Here is an 18,343-nt window from a genome sequence, read left to right on the forward strand (position 1 = left end):
CCCGTTATAGGCCGGCTCGGGCTCCTGGTGCCATGCCAGGTCTGGTTTGCTGCCCAGTGTTGAGCCTTTCCGTGTCTCTTCTGATAAGACCTATTAAAAAAAAAAAAGGAGAGAGAAACGGGGCTTGTTTAGTTGAAAGGCTGCCTCCCTACCGAAACGTCCCCGGATTCTAAAACGGCACAAAGTGCAGTGTTCTGCAGACGGCTGAGTTTATCCCGTGAATCGGGGGGGAGAAGGGAGCTCAAGAGTTACTCGTGCCAAGTGAGTTTCTGAGCTGTTTGTAAGCGTGCTGAAGCGCAGGGACGTTTGCTTGATTCCTAGGTGGAAAGCTACGTGGGCCATGTCCGTAACCTGACAGAGGAACGGGACAACGTCATCACGGAGTATGAAAAAGAAAACGAGCACCTCCGAGATGAGCTGATGCAGCTGCAGCTGCAGCAGGGTAATCCTTTCCCTCGGAAGCACAGTCCAAGGGGATGCGTTGCCAGGTAGTGCTCTACAGGTTTTCCGGCAGAGCTGGCTGAAAGCTTCTTTGCAGGAAGAACAACATTTCTCGATGAGTTCTGTGAGACCAGCGCGCATGGCTTGTTTTTTGGGAGGTTGGCAGAAGCCTTGGTGAAACTGAAACGTTGGAATTGATTTGTAATCGACTTAGCCATTCTTGTCTGCTTTTACTGGCTTTATTCAGTGAGTTGCACACTTTCTCACCTCATGTAGCTGCATTGTCACACGAAGTATCTTCCAGAGGCTGTTTGAAGAACAGAATCGATTGTGCTGGTCATCTCCCTACTCTAAGTTGTTCGGTAGCTGGGTGTTGAGTTGTGCTCCTTCTGAAGTCGATGAAGCAACTTTGCCATTCATTGGCTTTGGTTTAGACAAGGCCTGTAGTTTTTAAAAACAACTTTGAAGGACACAGATATGTTTGCAACAGTGATCCAAAACTTGTAGTTTGTGCTTATTTTCGTGTAGTTGTTCTGTTTAGAACAAATAATTTCACTTCAAATGATTTGCTTCTCTCTCAAACCTGGGGTTGTTTTGTTCTTGTTTTTCTTCAGTCTCACGAGTCTTCTCTTGTGCGTTGGGTGCTGCTAGCAGCACGCTGTTACCATTAGCTCTTCCTTCTGTGGTATGTATTATCCTGGGCCAGTGGTGAGACTGGGGGTGAGAAGCATAGCTTGAACAGGCTCTTTGTTATGCACGCTTTATTTGGGGCCATGAATATAGGAGTTCGGGGAAATTTATTGCAGTTTTGAGCGTTTGGCTCTGGCCAGCATGCAGATTTCAGGGAGCATGTCTGGTGAAGTGACGTTTAAAAGATAGGTGAGCTTAAGCACTGTCTGAAAATCTGGTCCTCTGGCACCTCAGGGCTCCAAGAGCCGTACTTTACTGTTGGGTGCTGGTGCGCAAGGCTTTGAAATGACCCAGTGACCTTTCGCTAGCGGTAGAGAATTTTATTACTGATTCTTCCCTCATCTTGCCCACGAGGTGGCAGGCGAGTGATGAAAACGTCTACAAAGCTGTGTTTACATTTGTTTCCTCGTGGTGGCTCTGCTCTTTTCAACTTTGTCCATTTTTAAAGGATTCTCATGGCTGTTGAGCAATGGTTAACACTGAAATGGAAGCTGAGATCCGTGCCCACGATGTTGGTGGGTTCCTAATTGTGGCCAAGTTATTACCAGCCTGCAGTTCCTGAGGAGTGCCTGTGGTTCCACGGTGCTTTGGTGCCGTATGGTGGTTTCACGCAGCTCTCTGGAGAAGTTTATTTTGGGATGTTGCTGCCAGACTTTGGTTTTCAAGGCCTGTTACTGCCTTACTGATGGCAGTAGCTGCAGTCCTGCAACACATACTGATGGCTTAGTGATCTGGTCAGTGGTATGGATACGTCACTAAAGCCCTGTCTTCCGCTAGGGCGTTCTCCACAGTGAGGGATGCCAGCCTTGGGGTGTTTTGGGATGCTTATGGATAGCTTCCTTGCGGAACTGGCCTTTTGGCTTGGCAAGGCAGCTGCTGGCCGTGGAGGGGTGCGATAGGTGACAAGGAGGCACTATTATTGGCTGTGCAAGGCAGCAGCTTGGATTCTGGCTGAACTACCGTGTCTGCATGTGCCAGCATGTCCCCAGAGATCCAGGGAGAGGGGCTGGAGGGAGGACTGGAGTCCCTTTCTTCCAGGAGTTCATCATCTTCCTATCCCACCTCCAGCTACTTCGAGGGTGATGTGAGACTGCTGGGGGGGGCAGCTTGAGGGCTGTAGGCATGCTTTGTGGTCTGGTGCCTGGCAGCAGCCTCACGTTGGAGAGATCTGAGGTACCTCTGAAGCTGTGTCCTGGGTCCTTGCACGTTTGTGTCTGTGTGTCGGCTTTTCCCTCTGAAGGTACTGACTGACGCAGACGTGGGTGCTCACGTTGTCTGTCGTCAGCGATTGCTCCAGAGTGCTCAGAGGTCCCTGGCTCTGGGCAGGATGTGACTCAGCTGCTTGGAGTTCATATGGGTCATTTCTTGCTCTGTGAATATTTGTTATTTCTGCCATTTTTCTCTTTCCCTTCTGTTTCCTCCCCACCTATCCTTCCTCCTTTACAAAAAAAAAAAAAACCACCACTGGCCGTCTCTGGCACAGAGCTGCTGAGCGTGCTGAGGAATGTGCTTGTGCCTTAGCAGCCGTGCTTGCTCAGTCCTTTACCTGCTCCGGGTCTCTGATGCACCTCTGCTGCCTGCTGCGTGGCTGCACAGCTCAGTGCTGCATCACCACGTTTGTTCCATGGGCCTCTGCTTTCTCCTGGAGTTTGTGCAAACCAGCCCAGAGGTTCCTCCCGTGTCCTGTGGGGTGCAGAGCAGGCTGAGGGGCGGTTGTCCTTGGGTCTTATTGCACCTCTTGTCTTGTTTTCTCTTTAGGAGGGACAACATGATACTGCAGATCAGGCTTTAACAAAACAGGGCAGGAGAAGGGGTCTTGTGAAAAGGAAGACCCCAGCCTGCTGGGACTGTTAAACAAAAATGTGAGTAACGTCACGGCAGGGAGCTTTTGGGAGGCTTGAAGTGAGTTCAGATGGGAAAGGGTAGTTGAGGACAGCGGCTGGTTCAAGGCTGTGGTGCAGCCAGAGGATCAGCATGAGTGGTGAGGTGCAAGCGGACAGGATCTGTCCTGATCTGGAGTGCAGGGAAGGCCAGTGGCAGCTGGGAGAGCCGGCTTTGGAGACCAGGACGGGAAAGTGCCCTCAAAAGAGGTGCAAAGACTCGGGTAAATGCGGGACATCACTTGGGTGGGCTGTGGGGGCCGAGCACGCTCCCTCTTCCAAAAAAACACCCAAACAGATCAGAAGCTGTGCTTGGTCCTAGGATTGCTGTGAGCAATTTGATCTGCCAAAAGCTGTTTCTGATGATAAAAAGCAAGTTTATGCTTATATATTTATTTCTTGCCTGGAACATGCCCAGAGAGTTCCTGCCTAGAACAGCTGTGCCTGGTTTTATGCTGAGCTATTGATCTGAGCTTTACCTCATTTGGTACCTCTGCCCAGAGTGACATTTTTCCTTTCCTCGAGGCACTTCATAATCCATTTCTGATGGTTCTCATCTGATATGCTTCAGTGTTCTGGAGGGCAGATCGAAAACTCGTGCACAGAATTATCAAAGCTTTTATGAAAAACAGATGTAACAGAAGTAAAACACGATGCTGCTGGGGCCTTGCCATGATTTAAGGAGTGAAACAAAAAGAATCGTCGTAGCCTGAGCTCGTTTGTTGTAACAGCTGTACTGCTTAAACCTCCCCTGCGTGGACGAGAGGACGCGGCTTCTGTTGTGGGTGTGATGTCTGTGAATCGCACGTTTCTGTGCGTCAGGGAGAGAAACTTCCTCTCTTGCTTTACAAAGGTAAGACACCTTTGCAGAAACGAAGCTCGCTTCCAGAGAAGCAGCGGTGCAGTAGGTACGTGCTTGTGGGAGCACATCAGGGCGCTGGTCTGACATTGATCATACAAGGTGTTTGCTCTCTTTGGTAGGTCACATACGATGTGATAGAGAAGGGGTTTGTCAGATGCTTGTAAGGAACCAGAGGGCTTTTACAGGAAGATAATTTGTGCTGTGTGCTGCAGTCTCCTCTCATCCTCACAGATCTTTTTTTTTCCTCTTCAGCCCGTGGAAAATGTCTAGATCCTGTTGCCACATCTATATAGCGTAGTATCGTTTTGCAGGCTGCGTGCAAGGGAAGTACCTTCAAGCAAAATTGTCCATACAGGAGCAGCTGTGTGAGTTCAGTCCCTTTTGCCTGCTGTCCTGTTTCTGTCCACAAGCAAAGCAGCTACTGGGGGAAGGTGCAAGGACCCCGGTTTGGATCGTCAGTGGGATTTGGCAAAACCATGGGAGGAATCTGTGAGGCAGCTTGGAGGCCATGTGGGTTTCTCAGTTTAGTGTGAGCTGTGGGCTCTTCAAAAGGCATATGGAGCAAGGGGTCAGTTATTTTTAAACTGCAAACTGCAATATTTTGTTCTCCTTCGTACAGGAAAGCTGCAAGAGAGCCGCGCTTGACCTCTTCATTGAACAAGCTGTAATTCATAACCACAGGGAGGGTGAATGGGAAACCGCAGGGTGTTTTCCATCCATAGGGCTGGACAGAGCCAGCTGCAAAGTGCAGAGTGGAAACAAGCAATTGATTCGAGCCCTAGGGTGTGATTGCGCTGGGTCCCCTGTTAAATCCAGTGTGTGAAAGTGCAGAGCAGGCTTGTCCAGAGCTGTATATGTATTCTGTGTAAGAGTATGAGAAGTACTTGTTCTGTGTAACTTCTGAAGTTTAGCTCCCTAAGCAGTGAAGGAGTGTGACTGTGCCTCCCTCGTCAGCACAAACTACACAACTCCCCGATTCCCATCCTACAGCACTTGGAAGCCTTTATAATCTATTTGGGGCAAGAAATTGGGAGCAGTTTTTAATATGAATTAAATTACTGGAGAAAGGACTGATGAGAAATGAGCAGTGTTTACACAGGGAGGTTTTCAAAGCCCTTCCTTAGGTTAACAAGCTAATAGATCCGGTGCAGGAGTTGCTGCCATGGCCACAAAGGAGACGAAGGCATCCTCATGCTCTCTAGGTGGATGAATTGCCAACCAAAGTGAGGGGTTCTTGCTTAATTTTTTTTTTTTTTTAAACAAATGATCTTGAGCATGCTGTAAAATGGAGTTCAAACCAAATAGGAAAGCTCTTGCATTTTTTTTTTTTTTTTTCTGCACGTTTCTTCTGAACAATGTACCTGGAGAAGTGTAACCACAACTGTATAGTGCTTGTAACCTGGGCAGTAGAGCCAACTGTGGCCCCAAACACAGCAGTGCCTAGTTGTAAACAAATACCATTATGATCTGTTTACCTCAAAAGCCATCGAATCTTTAAGTTTTTCCTAGTACAGAGTCTTCCTAGCTGTAACTCTGGGATAAATAGCGAGTGGTAATTTAATTCTAAAAGGAATTTTTGCTCCTTTAATCTTACAGGAGACCTCCAAATAACAGGTCTGCGTCACCAAGAAGTTGTCCTTAGCCTGTGGGATTAGAGCTGGTTTTGGAGGAACGTGCATGGGGAAAAAAGCTCTTAGGAAAATTCTGTTTGTATGAGTGATGTGGTATTTTGTGTCTCTTCTTCCTAAAGAAACTGCTTATGTGATTGCCTGCCCATCTGCTTGGTTTCTCTCAATGCTTTTTTAATCTGTTGTTTAGCTTCCGCCGAAGTGTGTTAAGGGGTAAGAGAGTCAAGGACAAAAAGGTTGGTGAAGCTTAGCTGCTGGGTGGAGGTAAATGGTCATAACAACTCACCCCTCTTAAGGGCAGGAGAATTCAGATGTAGCAGGTCCTATCGCTTGCTTGACAGGCAGGGTAGTGGGTGCGAGCAGAAATGTCACAACGGTGGGAATAGGGCTACCACAGTAGGAGAGAGTGGGGGATAGGAGGGAGCAAGGGAGCTGGGAAGCAGGAGAACAGACTCGAAGTTTTGTGAGCTGTTGGAGGGTTCCAGGAGCAACTGGGGCTGTCGTGGTGTTTAGAGAACCTGGGGCGCAGATCTGCAGGTAATTGGGCTTCATTTCTTCTTGTGCTCACAGAAAGCCTTGTCTTGCAGAAGCCCAGCTGAAGGAGGTCAAGGAGATGCTGGAACAGGAAGGCTTGTCCGAAATAGCTCACAGTAATGCCAGCGAACAGATTGCTTATTTACTGGTAGAAAGAACAATGCTGCTGGAGAAACTGGAGATCACAGATCAGAAGTTGAATTCACACAGCTACGTAGACAGGCTGTGTGCTGCACAGCTTCAGGTACACCCTGCTTTAGCTGCTCAGACTGTCTGAAAGCATGCTGGGGAAAAGGGTATCTTTGAGATTTTTAAATTAAAAGTTTTTCTCCTATCTGTGGATTGTTAGTGATGAAGTTTATTTCTGTGTTAGTTTTCTCCCTTGTATGTTTACGCTTGATTTGCTCCCACGTCTTGCATAGGGATAATGAATAGAATTATTTTTGAGAGAATGTTGAAGAATTTGTGATATAATTGGGTCTGAAGATCTTCATTGGGCTATAATGGCTTCCTACTGATCCAGATTTCCTGATGATCCATTATTGAATTACAGGTGAGTGAGTTCCCTTGACAGTCGTTAATTTAAGAAAAACCCTCCCTGTACTCTAAGGTGAGGTTAAAACTCCTTCCTTGTCTTTTAGCTGCTGAGCTAGAGGATGGAAGTTAAGTAAACCTCTGCTTACAGATTTTGTTCAGTAAATAAATTTGACAACATGACTTGGCGTTTGGCAGGCTAGGGGAAGACCATCCACATCTTGCCTCTTACTTTTGAGGTCAAGATGACAAAACGGACAAATGGTAGAGGAGCAGCAGCTCTGGTGTGTCAGAGAGGCAGTTTGTGACCACCTACCTCGACTAGGGCAATCTCCCTCCCCGCAACTTCGACACCGACTTCCACCTACTCCTGAATATGACTGTTAAAGGGAACTGGAGCCCAGGAGCTCCTGGCCGTTGTAGCTCCTCATTTGCAGCTCTCCTGCGTTGCCGTGCTTGTTGGCCCTGCTGTGCAACGCTCAGTCTGCCCTTGTGCAATACTCACCTCAACCCTAACTTCATTTTGACAGTCATGGCTGTCGGATGTACGGGAGCATAAACAGTGCTGCCCTGGGCTAGCTCAAGAGCCTGTTTAAACTGCAGCATTTGTGATACAGAATGTTCAGTTTCTCTTACTCTTCCCAATCTCCTTCTGCCAGAAGGAGAAGTGGCCAGACCAGGTTGTCCTTTGGGGTGGGGGGAGCTGTTCCTGCCTGGGGACACAGTGGGTGAGCTCTGGGCTGCAAGGGAGATGCAGGAGGGCTGGGAGCTGCAGCCCCTGCAGAGCACGGCCAGCCAGAACTGGGGACAGAGGAGATGGCAGGGCTTGGTGACACCCAACTGTTTGCTGGAAGCAAGGGCTGCCTGCTAGGGCACCAGCAGGTGGAAGATCTGCGGGCAGACTGTTGCATTTCTGTCACTACCTTGACCTTTCTATAGTTAAAAAGTTGGGTTTATAGTTTTTCATTCTGATAAACTGGTTGGAGTTGAAAAGCTTCTTGGCCTCTTTTGGGTGAGCACACTTAAGGAGGGGGGCTCGTCAGGCCTGCTGCGAAGCTCAGCTTGGTTTGGGCTGCGTTGCACCATCTGACCAGAAGCTCAGAGGACTGCGTAAGGGCAAAAATGTAGTGGTAGTACATCAGAAATATCCCCCTTGCCTCCAGTGCTGTGCAGTGTCTGAACTGTAGCTGCTATCTTTGTATTTATTAGTCCTTGATTAATTTTTCTCTTCTTTGAATGTGGTTGCTTGTCGACCCCATGCAGTTTTCTTACATCCTCAACATTCTGCAGCAAGGTTCAGTTGCTGTCACGTTCCTCTGTTTCACCCTACCATCTCTGGGCTTTGCTTAATGCTCTCCAGCTTTTGCATTCAAGGCAGTGAACAATTGCCTTTTGTCTGCCTTTTCTGTGCCACTTGGGATTATACTGACCTCAAGAGCATCCCTTTCTGGCTGGAGAGTCCCAGTCTGCCTAACTGTTACGGGGTTGGGTGTCATTCGTGGTACAATAACACCTTCGCATATAGGTATCTTCCTCAGAATCAACGGGTTTGCTTACAGTGAGAGAGAGGTACTTCCCTGACGTGTTGCCTCCCCCTCCTTGATAGAAAATGTCTCTCTGTGAATCCTGAATAATCTGCCTGTGAATGTCTGTCACTTGATACAAATGTTTGCTGCAAACCGACCATTTTTCTGGTGAAGCATTGTAATAGAAACCTCACTGTAGTTAAGAGGAAGCAGAGCTGTAACCTTGCAGTGAAATGCCAGTTAACCACATCTGCTACGGAGCATTTACGATGAGTGATCAGGTTTGCACTTCCTTCAGTGCCACGGCTGAGTAAGAGAAATAGGGCCAGGTCAAATGAAGAATGCAGATGCCTCCAAGTCCGGTATTGAATCCAAACCTTCCTGCATGGAGCTCATCCTTCTGAACGCGTAGCTGATGGGGACTTCTGTCTAACAGCCTGCGGATAAAGCACGTACCCATGTAAGATGTAAGTTCAGGTCCCTCCTGTTGATCACTTCAGAGGAATTCATTCCACTTGCATGTTTCTCTCCCTGAGTAAATAAATGGCTTTCCATCCTTGTGTTGGAGCTGGCCACCGAGCAGTGAAGAAGGCAGATTCCTGGAGCCAGGAGAGCAAGCAGGCAAGGAGCAGGACTGCAAATAGGGGGTAGGGATGGAAGTCCTGCTTTCTCCTGCTCTCATTCCTTCCTATTTCTCCATCCACTCTGGGGCTGAATGCCCTCTACACCTGGCTGCAGGCTTCCTGGAAAAGAGCTACAGCAGTTATGCATCCAAACTTCTGTTGTGACATACGGTGTCTGCAGCAGCAGCTTCTCCTAGGTGTCCCCTCTCAGACCATTCTTTCTGATGCTTCCGTAACGACCACACAATATGTTTCTGTAACAAGGCTGGCGTTGACTACTGGGTAAAATTGGAGAGTGTATTGTTGCAGCTGTGCTGGGTGAAGGACAAAGCCAGGGCAAAGTCTTGTCCGTAGAGATAATATAGTCTACGTGTGAAGAACAACGTTGGCTTTTCTTGAATTCCTCCTGTTACACAGTGCTAGACCCCCCTGTTATGTAAAGACAGGCCTGTAAATACCTGACTTTTATCCACTTTTCATACAGCTGTTTAGAAGAATGAGGCTTGGAAAGGCAAGTGTATTCTTGCATGATCAAAATACGTTATAAGGTTAATGCTCCTCATTCTGAATCAAACAGAACTTCTCTGCAGTTCTTAGGCTGGACACCTTTCTTTCTGTGTTTTTAAAACCAGGTGAAAGACTCTGGAGACCTGCTTTTCAGGAAAACAATTTCTAAAGCAGACTGTTTTTTCTCCCCAAATGATGTCATTGGTGTTCATGCTTGTGAGCTAGAAACTGTTGATTAAGCACTCCTTTCTTCTGGGTAGCATCACACATTTGTTCTACAGGATCATTAGAGTCACAGCAGTGTTTCAAGTGAAAAGGTTAATTGCTCTCGTTACTCTGTTAACTGGAACGTGTAACCTTTCTAATTCTCAAACAAACTGTTATGTGCTTGTTCACTCTTATACCGAAAGTCCAAATAAGTTTGTCTGTTACGGAAATTAATGTTTTTTTTTTTTTATTTTTGCTAGACTGCTTAAGCATAGCTGATTTTTTTTAATGCACCCTCAGTAATGCAGAAAGCCTGGGTACAAACATGCATTTTTGTGTAGTCATCCTGATACGTACGTGGGAAAACACTTTGAGTAGTGCCAGAGAAACCTGGCATGTACAAGCACACACCTCTCTAGCATCAAGCTGCAAAAATGTTAATGACAACTAACCTGAGCAGAAGCAAATCCTTGGTGCTGATTCATGTGCACAGACCACAGGAGCAGGAGGAATCTGTTAAGCTGGTAAGCACTTCAAAAGAGTAGGGCATGAGGAAGTAACCCACCATTACACTGATCGAGTGAATCTAGTGTACATTTCTTGGAGCAAAGCTGAGCCACTGTGCTCGAAAAGGAAGTTGCCAAGGAGATCATGGCTTTAAAAAAAAATGTAGTGGGCCTGTAGAGTACTAGCAAAGTATAATAGACAACTGAGGATTTTCCCAGGGATGTGGGATATCTCTGGTTGAAACTTGTCCTTTAAGGTATGATTACAACCCCTTGTTAATGAAGGTATGTTAAAACTGAGAATACTACACCCTGGTGTCCATGGCAGCATGCTTTCTTGTGGTATTGATCTATTAAAATCTCTTTCTGTGCAAGGATGAGTTTGATCACATTCATCAGACATTGGAAGATGAACTCCAGCAACAGTGCAAATCCATGCAGCATGCAGAAGAGACGATAAATGAGGTAGTACATTTGCACGTTGCTTGCTGATGACGTGGCATGTAGCTGAGATTTCAAGCAGTGGGTCTGTTCCTGAGCACACTGTGAGGTTACTTGGTATTTTTTGCTGATGGGTTGTGAGCGTGCTCTGAACTGCAGGCTGTGCAATCTCATCAGCCTGCTGCTACACATGAGTTACTAACTTCTGCTGAGAGCCAGGGCTAACATCTCACCAGGGTGAGATGGTTGGGTTAGGGCTGTGAGTACTGTAAGTACTCATGTGCCTTTCATTCTAGCCACAAAGAAAAGATATTGGAGACAGAGCAGACCAAAGTCATGGCTGTGAGAAACAGCCCTTTTTATATCAGCTGAAATTACTTCTCGGCACAAACACCAGGTCAGTGGGTGAGGTCTCTGGTTCACAGACTAGGAGCATTTTGTAGGCTGGAAGAGGAGGTTACCATTGCCGGGCTGGGTTGGGGCTGGCTCTCACAGCAGCCTTGGGATCAGCTCTCACAACAGCCATGGGACAACAAACATGCAGAACTGACTTGTTCTTGGAGCAGACCCTCACAGGGTGTGATGGAGCCCTCAGCTTGGAAACCCCCCATATATATGTTTTTCTGAACTATGTGCTGTCTGTAATCATTCGTCCTTGTCTTCAAATGTGCTTGAAAATGCACCTTAATTAACAGCTTTGTCTCAAGGAAGGAAAAACAGAGCTTTGTAGGAAGCAGCCACGGCATGCTGTTCGATGTCTGCTCTTTGACACTTGTCCGTGGCAGGGTGTCACCCTCTACGTCTCTGTCTCCTGCCTCTGCAAGATCATCTGGTTTCTGTTTGTGTCACCACCCCTGTTCTGGTGGGCCCAGAGGGATGTGGAGGGGGGATCTGCAGTCACCAGAAGGGTTATCTCATTTCCACTGGAGCATTAGATTGTGTGCTCCAGTCCTACAGGGAAGAGCTGGAGAGAGAACAGGCATCACGCGTAAGAGTTGAACGAGAGCTGGCTGAGGCCACGCAGAAGCTGCTGGTGGCCCACAAAGGGATCCGGAGGCTGACAGACGAGCTGGATACACAAAAAAAGGAGCAGAGCAAAATACGTAAGTGCTTCTCGTGTGGCTGCGTGCCACTCGTAATTACTGGCCTGCGTTTAGCCCACCCCTGTTCAGTGTGAGCCTTGCACTTCTCACCCAGGGGAACTGGAGAAGGGCTGCCCCATGTCCTTGTAATGAGGAAAAATCTGTTTCAAGGGTTGCCTCACTACCTAGGAGACCTGAATGCAGAAACACAATCAGGATGAATCCGGAGTGTGGAAAGCCAGAACATGGGGTAATCTGATCCTTGATAGGAGTAGCAGCAGTGTCTTGACTGAATTCCTCTCCCTGGCTCATACAAAGGGAGAAATACATACCCCAGAAGGGGATTGAGAAGAAATGGCAACTTGCTCCAGAAACAAAACAGCTTAAATAACTCATACACAGTGTCAGCATGTCTGAACCACCCATCTCCAGGTTCTCCAGGTGCTATTTTTGGAATGCTACCTCATTTAGGGGTCATTAGCAAGAGCTCATAACCAAGGCTTGTCAGTGGTCTTGAAGTGACTGGTTGGATTTTTACACCTGCCAATACTTGTTTAACCTCCTTGCAAGTATTTAACCTCCTTATTGAAACATCTGTTATTGTCCAGCCCTGAAGTATTCCTTTTTTTAATTACATTTAAATACTGACTGAAAAAAATTAACTGTTTTTTGGAAAGAAGTGAAACTGTTTGGTAAAGCTCCTACTGGAATGATCCCTAAAGCCAGGTCCCTCGCTGCTGCCTCCTACAGGAGGCTCCCCCAGCAAAACACTGGTTTCTAGATGCTTTTTCTGTTACTCAAATTGTCCCAAAATCCGTGATACAGAATTTCAGCTGAGAGCAGCAAGGTGCGGTGCTGCCCCATCACCTTTGCAGCAGCTGCTCTCTTAAGGAGACTGGTACCCACCTGGGCAGGGCGATGGCAGATCACAATGCTGACCTCGCAGTTTGTGCATCACACTCAGATGTAGTCACTAAACCTTCTAGCCAGCCTCCAAACCCGTTGTTGGCAGCTTTTTAATCAAAGCACCCTGCAGTTATCTGCTTTGTCTATGGATCGGTACGCATGCGTTCGTGTGGGTGAGTGTCGTGTCGCAGCCTCCAAACCGTACTGCCTCTCCAGATTTCGGACGGGCTGCAGCGTGACTCCTCTCCCTGGATCTTAGCCTGCGTGGGGAATCTGTGTTCTATAAAATTCCTAAGTATCAAATGAATATAAGACTTTCCAAACTGTGAGTAAGGGTTTCATGCTTGCTATGTCTGTGTGGTTTATTATGTTGTATTAGCGTGCAAGATTAGTGCTGAAACATCTCAGTGACTTCCCCGATGATGTGTATCTGCATGCCTTCTCTTCCCCATGAGATACAGAGCCAAATGCTTTGTAAATAAACTGATTTTTAAATAGAAAACTAAATGAAATCTCTGATCTTCAATAAGACTCCACTTAAGCAGTGTATTTTGGTTCAATGATTACTTGCAGCTGCTTGCTTGCATTGATGAGAAAATACAAGATTGCTCCTGGGCAGTTTGTAGCTCAGTTATTGGGTCTTGGTGATGGTGATTAGAGATTTTAAGTCGTGTGCAGTGGTCTAGATGTCAGCTTCTTATTTTTTATTTTTTTTATTTTCTTTCAACTCTATATTTGACAAAGAAGTGCATCAAAAATGTTGCTTTTTGTTGTTGTTGTTCAGAAACTTGCAAATGAATTGCCACAGCAAAACTGTCTCTTTGTTATCCTTGCAGAAACCGCCTCGTGGTCAGCCCTGCAAGTGCCTGAGAGCTGGGAAGAAGGGGTACAAGAATGGAGAAAGAGTGGTAAGTCGACCAATTTATAAGCGGAGAAGATCCAACATTTTATCTGTAGTGGTAGACACACTTTTCAGCAAAATGAATGCTTTAGTAGAAAGTGTTTCTTCACTTTTATTTTAAATTACAAAACTGAAAATCCAATAGCAAAATCCCTGTTTGAAAGTGGGGTGTGGTGTTGTTTTTTTCTTTTTTTTCCCCTCTAGTTTAGAACCGAGAAAATAGGTATATTTTTATTTTTGCCTGACAAAAACTCAAGTTTAAGTTGAAAAAGGGAAAAATCATGTTCATCATTTCCGTAAGGAAAACTGGCTTCTCTACTTCTCTGTAGTTCTGCTTTTAGGAGTAGAATACCAGTGTACATGCACTCAGTCAGACACATTTCTGTCAGTGTGCTCCTAATACAAACATCTTTTTCCTGATTCTGCCATTTGAAATACTAGATGGTCTGTGTTAATTGGTGTGATGGTTGCATGTGTGTATTGATTCAGACTTGATGGGTTGGTATACAACAACGATTTTTACTCTCTGGTCATGCTATAAATATTAATGTTAGCACAACACTGGTACATTCACATTGTAGTTCCTGCTCATAGCAAGTCATGAATTTTAAGCTGAAGTTGGAAGTTTCTCCCTGGTAAGGTAACTTTTCCAAACTGTTTGAAGTATATTTTGTGGACAGGCATCAGGTCTGCCCATGCTGCTGATTCTGGCTGGAGTTTGAACTAGAGCACAGCTCACGTGTACGTGGTGGCTGGTTGTGGAATTTGAACTTGGAGGTGAGCTTGAGCCCTGAGCTAAAGTGACAAATGCCCAAGGACCACTGTGTTACAGCAGAGCTTAGACTCCTCCCTGATCTCATACATACAGGACTGAGGCTCATTGTCACAAAGAAATTTTTGCACAACTTGGATTTAGCAGCGATTTAAGATTTATTAATACTTTAATGGTAAATCACAAGATTTGACTGTATGAGTCTTAACAGCACTTAATCATCAGCCAATTCAACACGAGGATTCAACAGTATTTGCTGCAATACAAACAGATTTAGTTAAAGATTTGAGAATGGAAATGTTCATACGAGACAGCAGGGTATGGGAGGGGAGTGTTCTAAACACAGTCGTGTGCTTTCAAGTTTTTTCCCCCTTTTCAGTGAATGTCTCACCCTTCTCCCTTGTCAGTGTTTGTCCGTGGAGGAGCTGTGGTCCTCGAGGAGGTCCTGAGAGGTGCCCCAGCTCAGCAGGAGATCGAGGGTCATAGCCCACTGTGATCCCCGGAGAGCTCAAATAGGCTTTCTCTGGCCGCTCTGTTTGTAAGATGAAGTGACTGGCTCCTAGTCAAACTCAGATTCCTTATCATGTTGTTCTCGACCTCCGTTGTGATCCGTCATTTCCCCATGAGGAATTTCAATGGGTACTTGCTTTCAGGCAGTACCTCCCTTTGTTCGTGGTCATGGCCATGGGCATCCACCTGGCGCTGTTGGTGACGAGCTGCCCGGTTCAAGGGACGGTCACCTCGAGGCCTGCTGTGGCTCAGAAGCCTGAGCAAGTCCTGTGCCAAGTGCAGGAGTAGAGCGTCCCCGCCACACTTGTGTACACCCTTACTTTTTCAGACATTCGTGGCATGGACCCCCCCAGGGTGCTTATCTTTACCTTGGTTTAAAAAATAAAGAGTTTTGAGTCCAGCTGGACTCTCCACCACTCTCTGCAGGGATTGTGCAGCATTTCATAGGTGCTGTGTTGTCCCTTTCAGAGCAAACATCCCCCTGCATGAGCTGTTCCCAACGCTCACCCCCTTTCACGTTGTCTGCTTTGCTGTGATTTTGTGGGATGATACTTGCCAGAAATTTCTAAAAGAAGTTTTAAAATAAAATTAAACAAAACCTGTTTGGAGTTTTCCAAAACTTACTGTTGCTCTTCTTGAAACCCATACCTACATGTCCGAGGCAAGGCGTTTTCCCTGATCTAGAAGTAAGGTTATTCCTTGGAATAACTATGGAGAGACTGCTGTGCTCCCGCAGTAAACAGCATGGCTCAGTAGCACTGCTGGTGAACCTGGATCTCCAGAAACATAAACCTCTACGCTATGAGGAAGAGAATGGTGTTCCCGCATGTATCGGGAACTACCCTCTGTGCTGTGCTCCCAAATACCTGTGCATAAGGGCAATGTAATTTCAGAAACAGTATTCATGCGGTAGCTCTGCTCTGAGCTTGATGGAGGTCACGGGCCAAGGCAGTGTTGGTGAGCAGCCTGTGTGTGCTCTGTCCAGACAGGACTGCGCTACAGAAGGCCATGGAGCACAACAGCAGGTTGGACAAGGAAATTCTGGCACTGCGAGCACGGGTCCAAACGCTCGACTTGGAAAGAAAAGCATTCCTTGATCTGGTGAGTACCCATCTTGTCCTGGCTCCTTCTCCAGGCCTGCTGTGACACCAACAGGCTGCTGCGGAGCCACCAGTCCTGGCTTGGCTCCTGAGGCTCAGATGTGCTCCTTAACCCTGCCCTGCCTTTGTATTTCCTCTCTCTTTTCTTTAATGAGTGTTTCCAGAACCGCAGCTCTGATGTTTCATGGCTCATGTAGTAACAAACACCAGGAAACTGGCAGAATAAATATCCAAAGCATGTTTTAAGGCAGCTGCTGTTACTGCAGCCCTAAAAAAAAAAAAAAATCAGCTGTCATAGTATCTTTCAGTGCAGGATGAGATCGGTGGTACTTTGATCATGGAGGGGTCTGTTCATGCTCAAACTGAGTATGTGCTTTAGAGCTCCTGAGATGTTTGTTTTCTTGTGCACAGCATTCAGAATCAGATGGATGCTTTCTGGTGCTAGCCGTTGTTTGCACAAAATTAGGTGGATAAGCAGAGGCAGCAACAGTTCTACATCTTCCTGGGGACTGTTAATAAAGAAAAGAAATAAGTTTAGTTTAAAACCCAATGCTAGCTATATTTCAAATGATTTTTAATTTTTGCTCATGTTTTGATACCTCTCAACCTCTTTGGCTTTTTAATGTGGTTATGCTGGTTGGTTCAGTAGAAGATAAACTTACTGCTTTTCATTTTGTGTGGAATGTCATTGCTATTAGTTAAATGGTTGATATATTAAACGTAGGTTTCTCTAAATGTAGTAATCTTTATCAACAGAGTAGTTCCTTAGTGAGATTGGCAATAGGAAATAAATATTAAATGAATATTAAAACATGTAATTTGGCACAAATTTTGCTTCTGTTCTTAATTCTCAAATTCTTTGTATTAGTCCTTCAGCAGCCTATAATTGGTTCTCAGTAGTATGTAATTACTTTTGCCACCTCATGTCTTGCTGTTCAGTAACTAACTGAGCTAATCTCAGTAACTGAGAGTAAGCGTGTGAATGATTGGTGGCTGTGTGGTGTGACTGCTTACCTGCTATTAGTAATGTTATGTTGATCCTATCAATAACAGCAAAGACAGTCTTAGAAATAGTGGTTGTGATCTGTCTCCCCCTTGGCGTTCAGTCCTGTTTGGTAGGAGGGCATGCACAACACATGCACAATCAACAACTTAAATGAAGAAAAAATGCTTGCTTTTTAATGCAGCGTGGTATTCCCTATTTTACTTCTCTTTACCTCTCATATAGTCTGAGGCCACTTGGCTATAGCAGCCACGTGAGCTCCTCAGCCAATCCCTCAAGCTGAGTGGTTAATATTAATAAATCAGCAATTTATCTGCGTCAAGTTTGAGGAGGATCTTAAGACAGCAAGATGAAAATCAATCAAAAATACAAGCAAGTGTTTTTATTTTGAAGGTCGAACAGCTCAAAGAAGAGATCTGTGAGTATCAAAAGGGTGAGAAGCAAGGATTTTCATTGTCCACACCGGTTGAGACTGAAGAATTGAGCATGCTGCAGCTGCAGGTACTTTCAAGGGCCTTTTGTTCACCAATGTAAAAAGCAAATAGAGCAAATAGGCCCCACTCTGCATTTTAATCCCATGTCATAAATGAAGAAGCATAGCTTGTTGTGCAGAAATGCTTGTGTTTTCCTTTCTGTGTGTGGGACATGAGTTTATTTGGTATGCCCAGCATAAATCTTATGTGTAGAGCACATCTGTCGGTGTATACCCACTAGTGCCTTCATAGCTGTTACAGGCCTTGGGAGGTTTTGCGATTATAGCCAGCAGATTATCTAATATGAGTAGATGCAGCTGATGCAGCTCATGCTTTCTTGTTGTCCCATTCGTTTATGAGGGACTTACGTAGCTTTAGAATCACGTCATGCTAAGATTTGAGTCTTAATTGTGTATTAACTTCATTTTCTCTTTATGCACAGGGCACAAAGGATGAAGGGAGGGTTGAAGGGGACCACACTTCAGGCAAAGCTGGCTCAGATCAAGAAGACAGATATCAGAGTAGTGAAACACTTCATAAAAGGTTTGCAATGAAGTCCTTTGTATATTGTCTTTTTCTAGTGGCTTGTCTGGCACTCTGTTTGCTGGTATTCCGTCTTGCAGGGTTCATTTAAGTATTGGGTTCTTTAGAGTATTCTTTGGTACCAGTTTTGTTCCTTTGCTCCCAGATTTGAATGTTTGGAGGTAATGCAGTCGTGAGTGGGTGTGTAGTCCTTGGTATTAAGAATACAGGCTGTTTTCTGGCACTTTCTCCAGTTTTTTGTTTTCCTAAAAGAATAGGTGTTGGTCTTTTGTGGATCCCTGCAGACAAAAGCGTTGTTTTTGAAGCTGTTTTGCTGCTGGGAGGATTTCCTCTGGATTTGGTTGCTGTCCAGGGGTGTACCAAGACATTTGGCTTTCAGACTTCCATGTGTAAACTGGGATTTTTGAGGGAAGTCAAATCTTTGTTCTCCTGTGGCCTGCTTAGGAAATTGCTGCTGCTAAACCTCTTCTAGCGTGTTCAAGGAGGAAAGGGCTGTCTGATCCCATCCCTCTGTCTCTTTTCCCCTTCGAATGCCCAAGCCTGTTCCCCCACCTCATGAGGCTGACTTCGTCATTGACTTTCTGCTGTTAGCATCCTCCTGCCCGACCAGGTCTCTCCACAGACCCTCATCGTTACTCATGCAGAACGCATCGCCAATAATTCCACACATCACC

General features: G+C 45.9%; 1 protein-coding gene across 15 annotated transcripts in view; it reads left to right on the forward strand.

The window, feature by feature from the left end:
• The window catches only part of CCDC30 (coiled-coil domain containing 30), a 40,409-nt gene that overhangs the window by 629 nt on the left and 21,437 nt on the right, over window positions 1-18,343 (forward strand). For 4 of the 15 annotated variants that reach the window (XR_014573317.1, XM_083802870.1, XM_083802877.1 and 1 more), the window contains exons 3-10: window positions 322-442; window positions 6,089-6,279; window positions 10,314-10,403; window positions 11,329-11,482; window positions 13,204-13,275; window positions 15,536-15,651; window positions 17,047-17,154; window positions 17,569-17,669. Coding sequence is in view for 14 of the 15 variants with exons in the window: in XM_083802870.1 (XP_083658996.1) it covers window positions 322-442; window positions 6,089-6,279; window positions 10,314-10,403; window positions 11,329-11,482; window positions 13,204-13,275; window positions 15,536-15,651; window positions 17,047-17,154; window positions 17,569-17,669 (953 nt within the window). In the remaining variant the exon portion in view is untranslated. Of the gene's footprint in view, window positions 1-321; window positions 6,280-6,310; window positions 10,404-11,328; window positions 11,483-13,203; window positions 13,276-15,535; window positions 15,652-17,046; window positions 17,155-17,568; window positions 17,670-18,343 lie in introns of those variants that run through there. The other 11 variants (XM_083802882.1, XM_083802880.1, XM_083802879.1 and 8 more) reach the window with 11 other exon arrangements.

This window comes from Anser anser (genome assembly GCF_964211835.1).
Source record: "Anser anser genome assembly, chromosome: 17".
NCBI classification, from domain to species: domain Eukaryota; kingdom Metazoa; phylum Chordata; class Aves; order Anseriformes; family Anatidae; genus Anser; species Anser anser.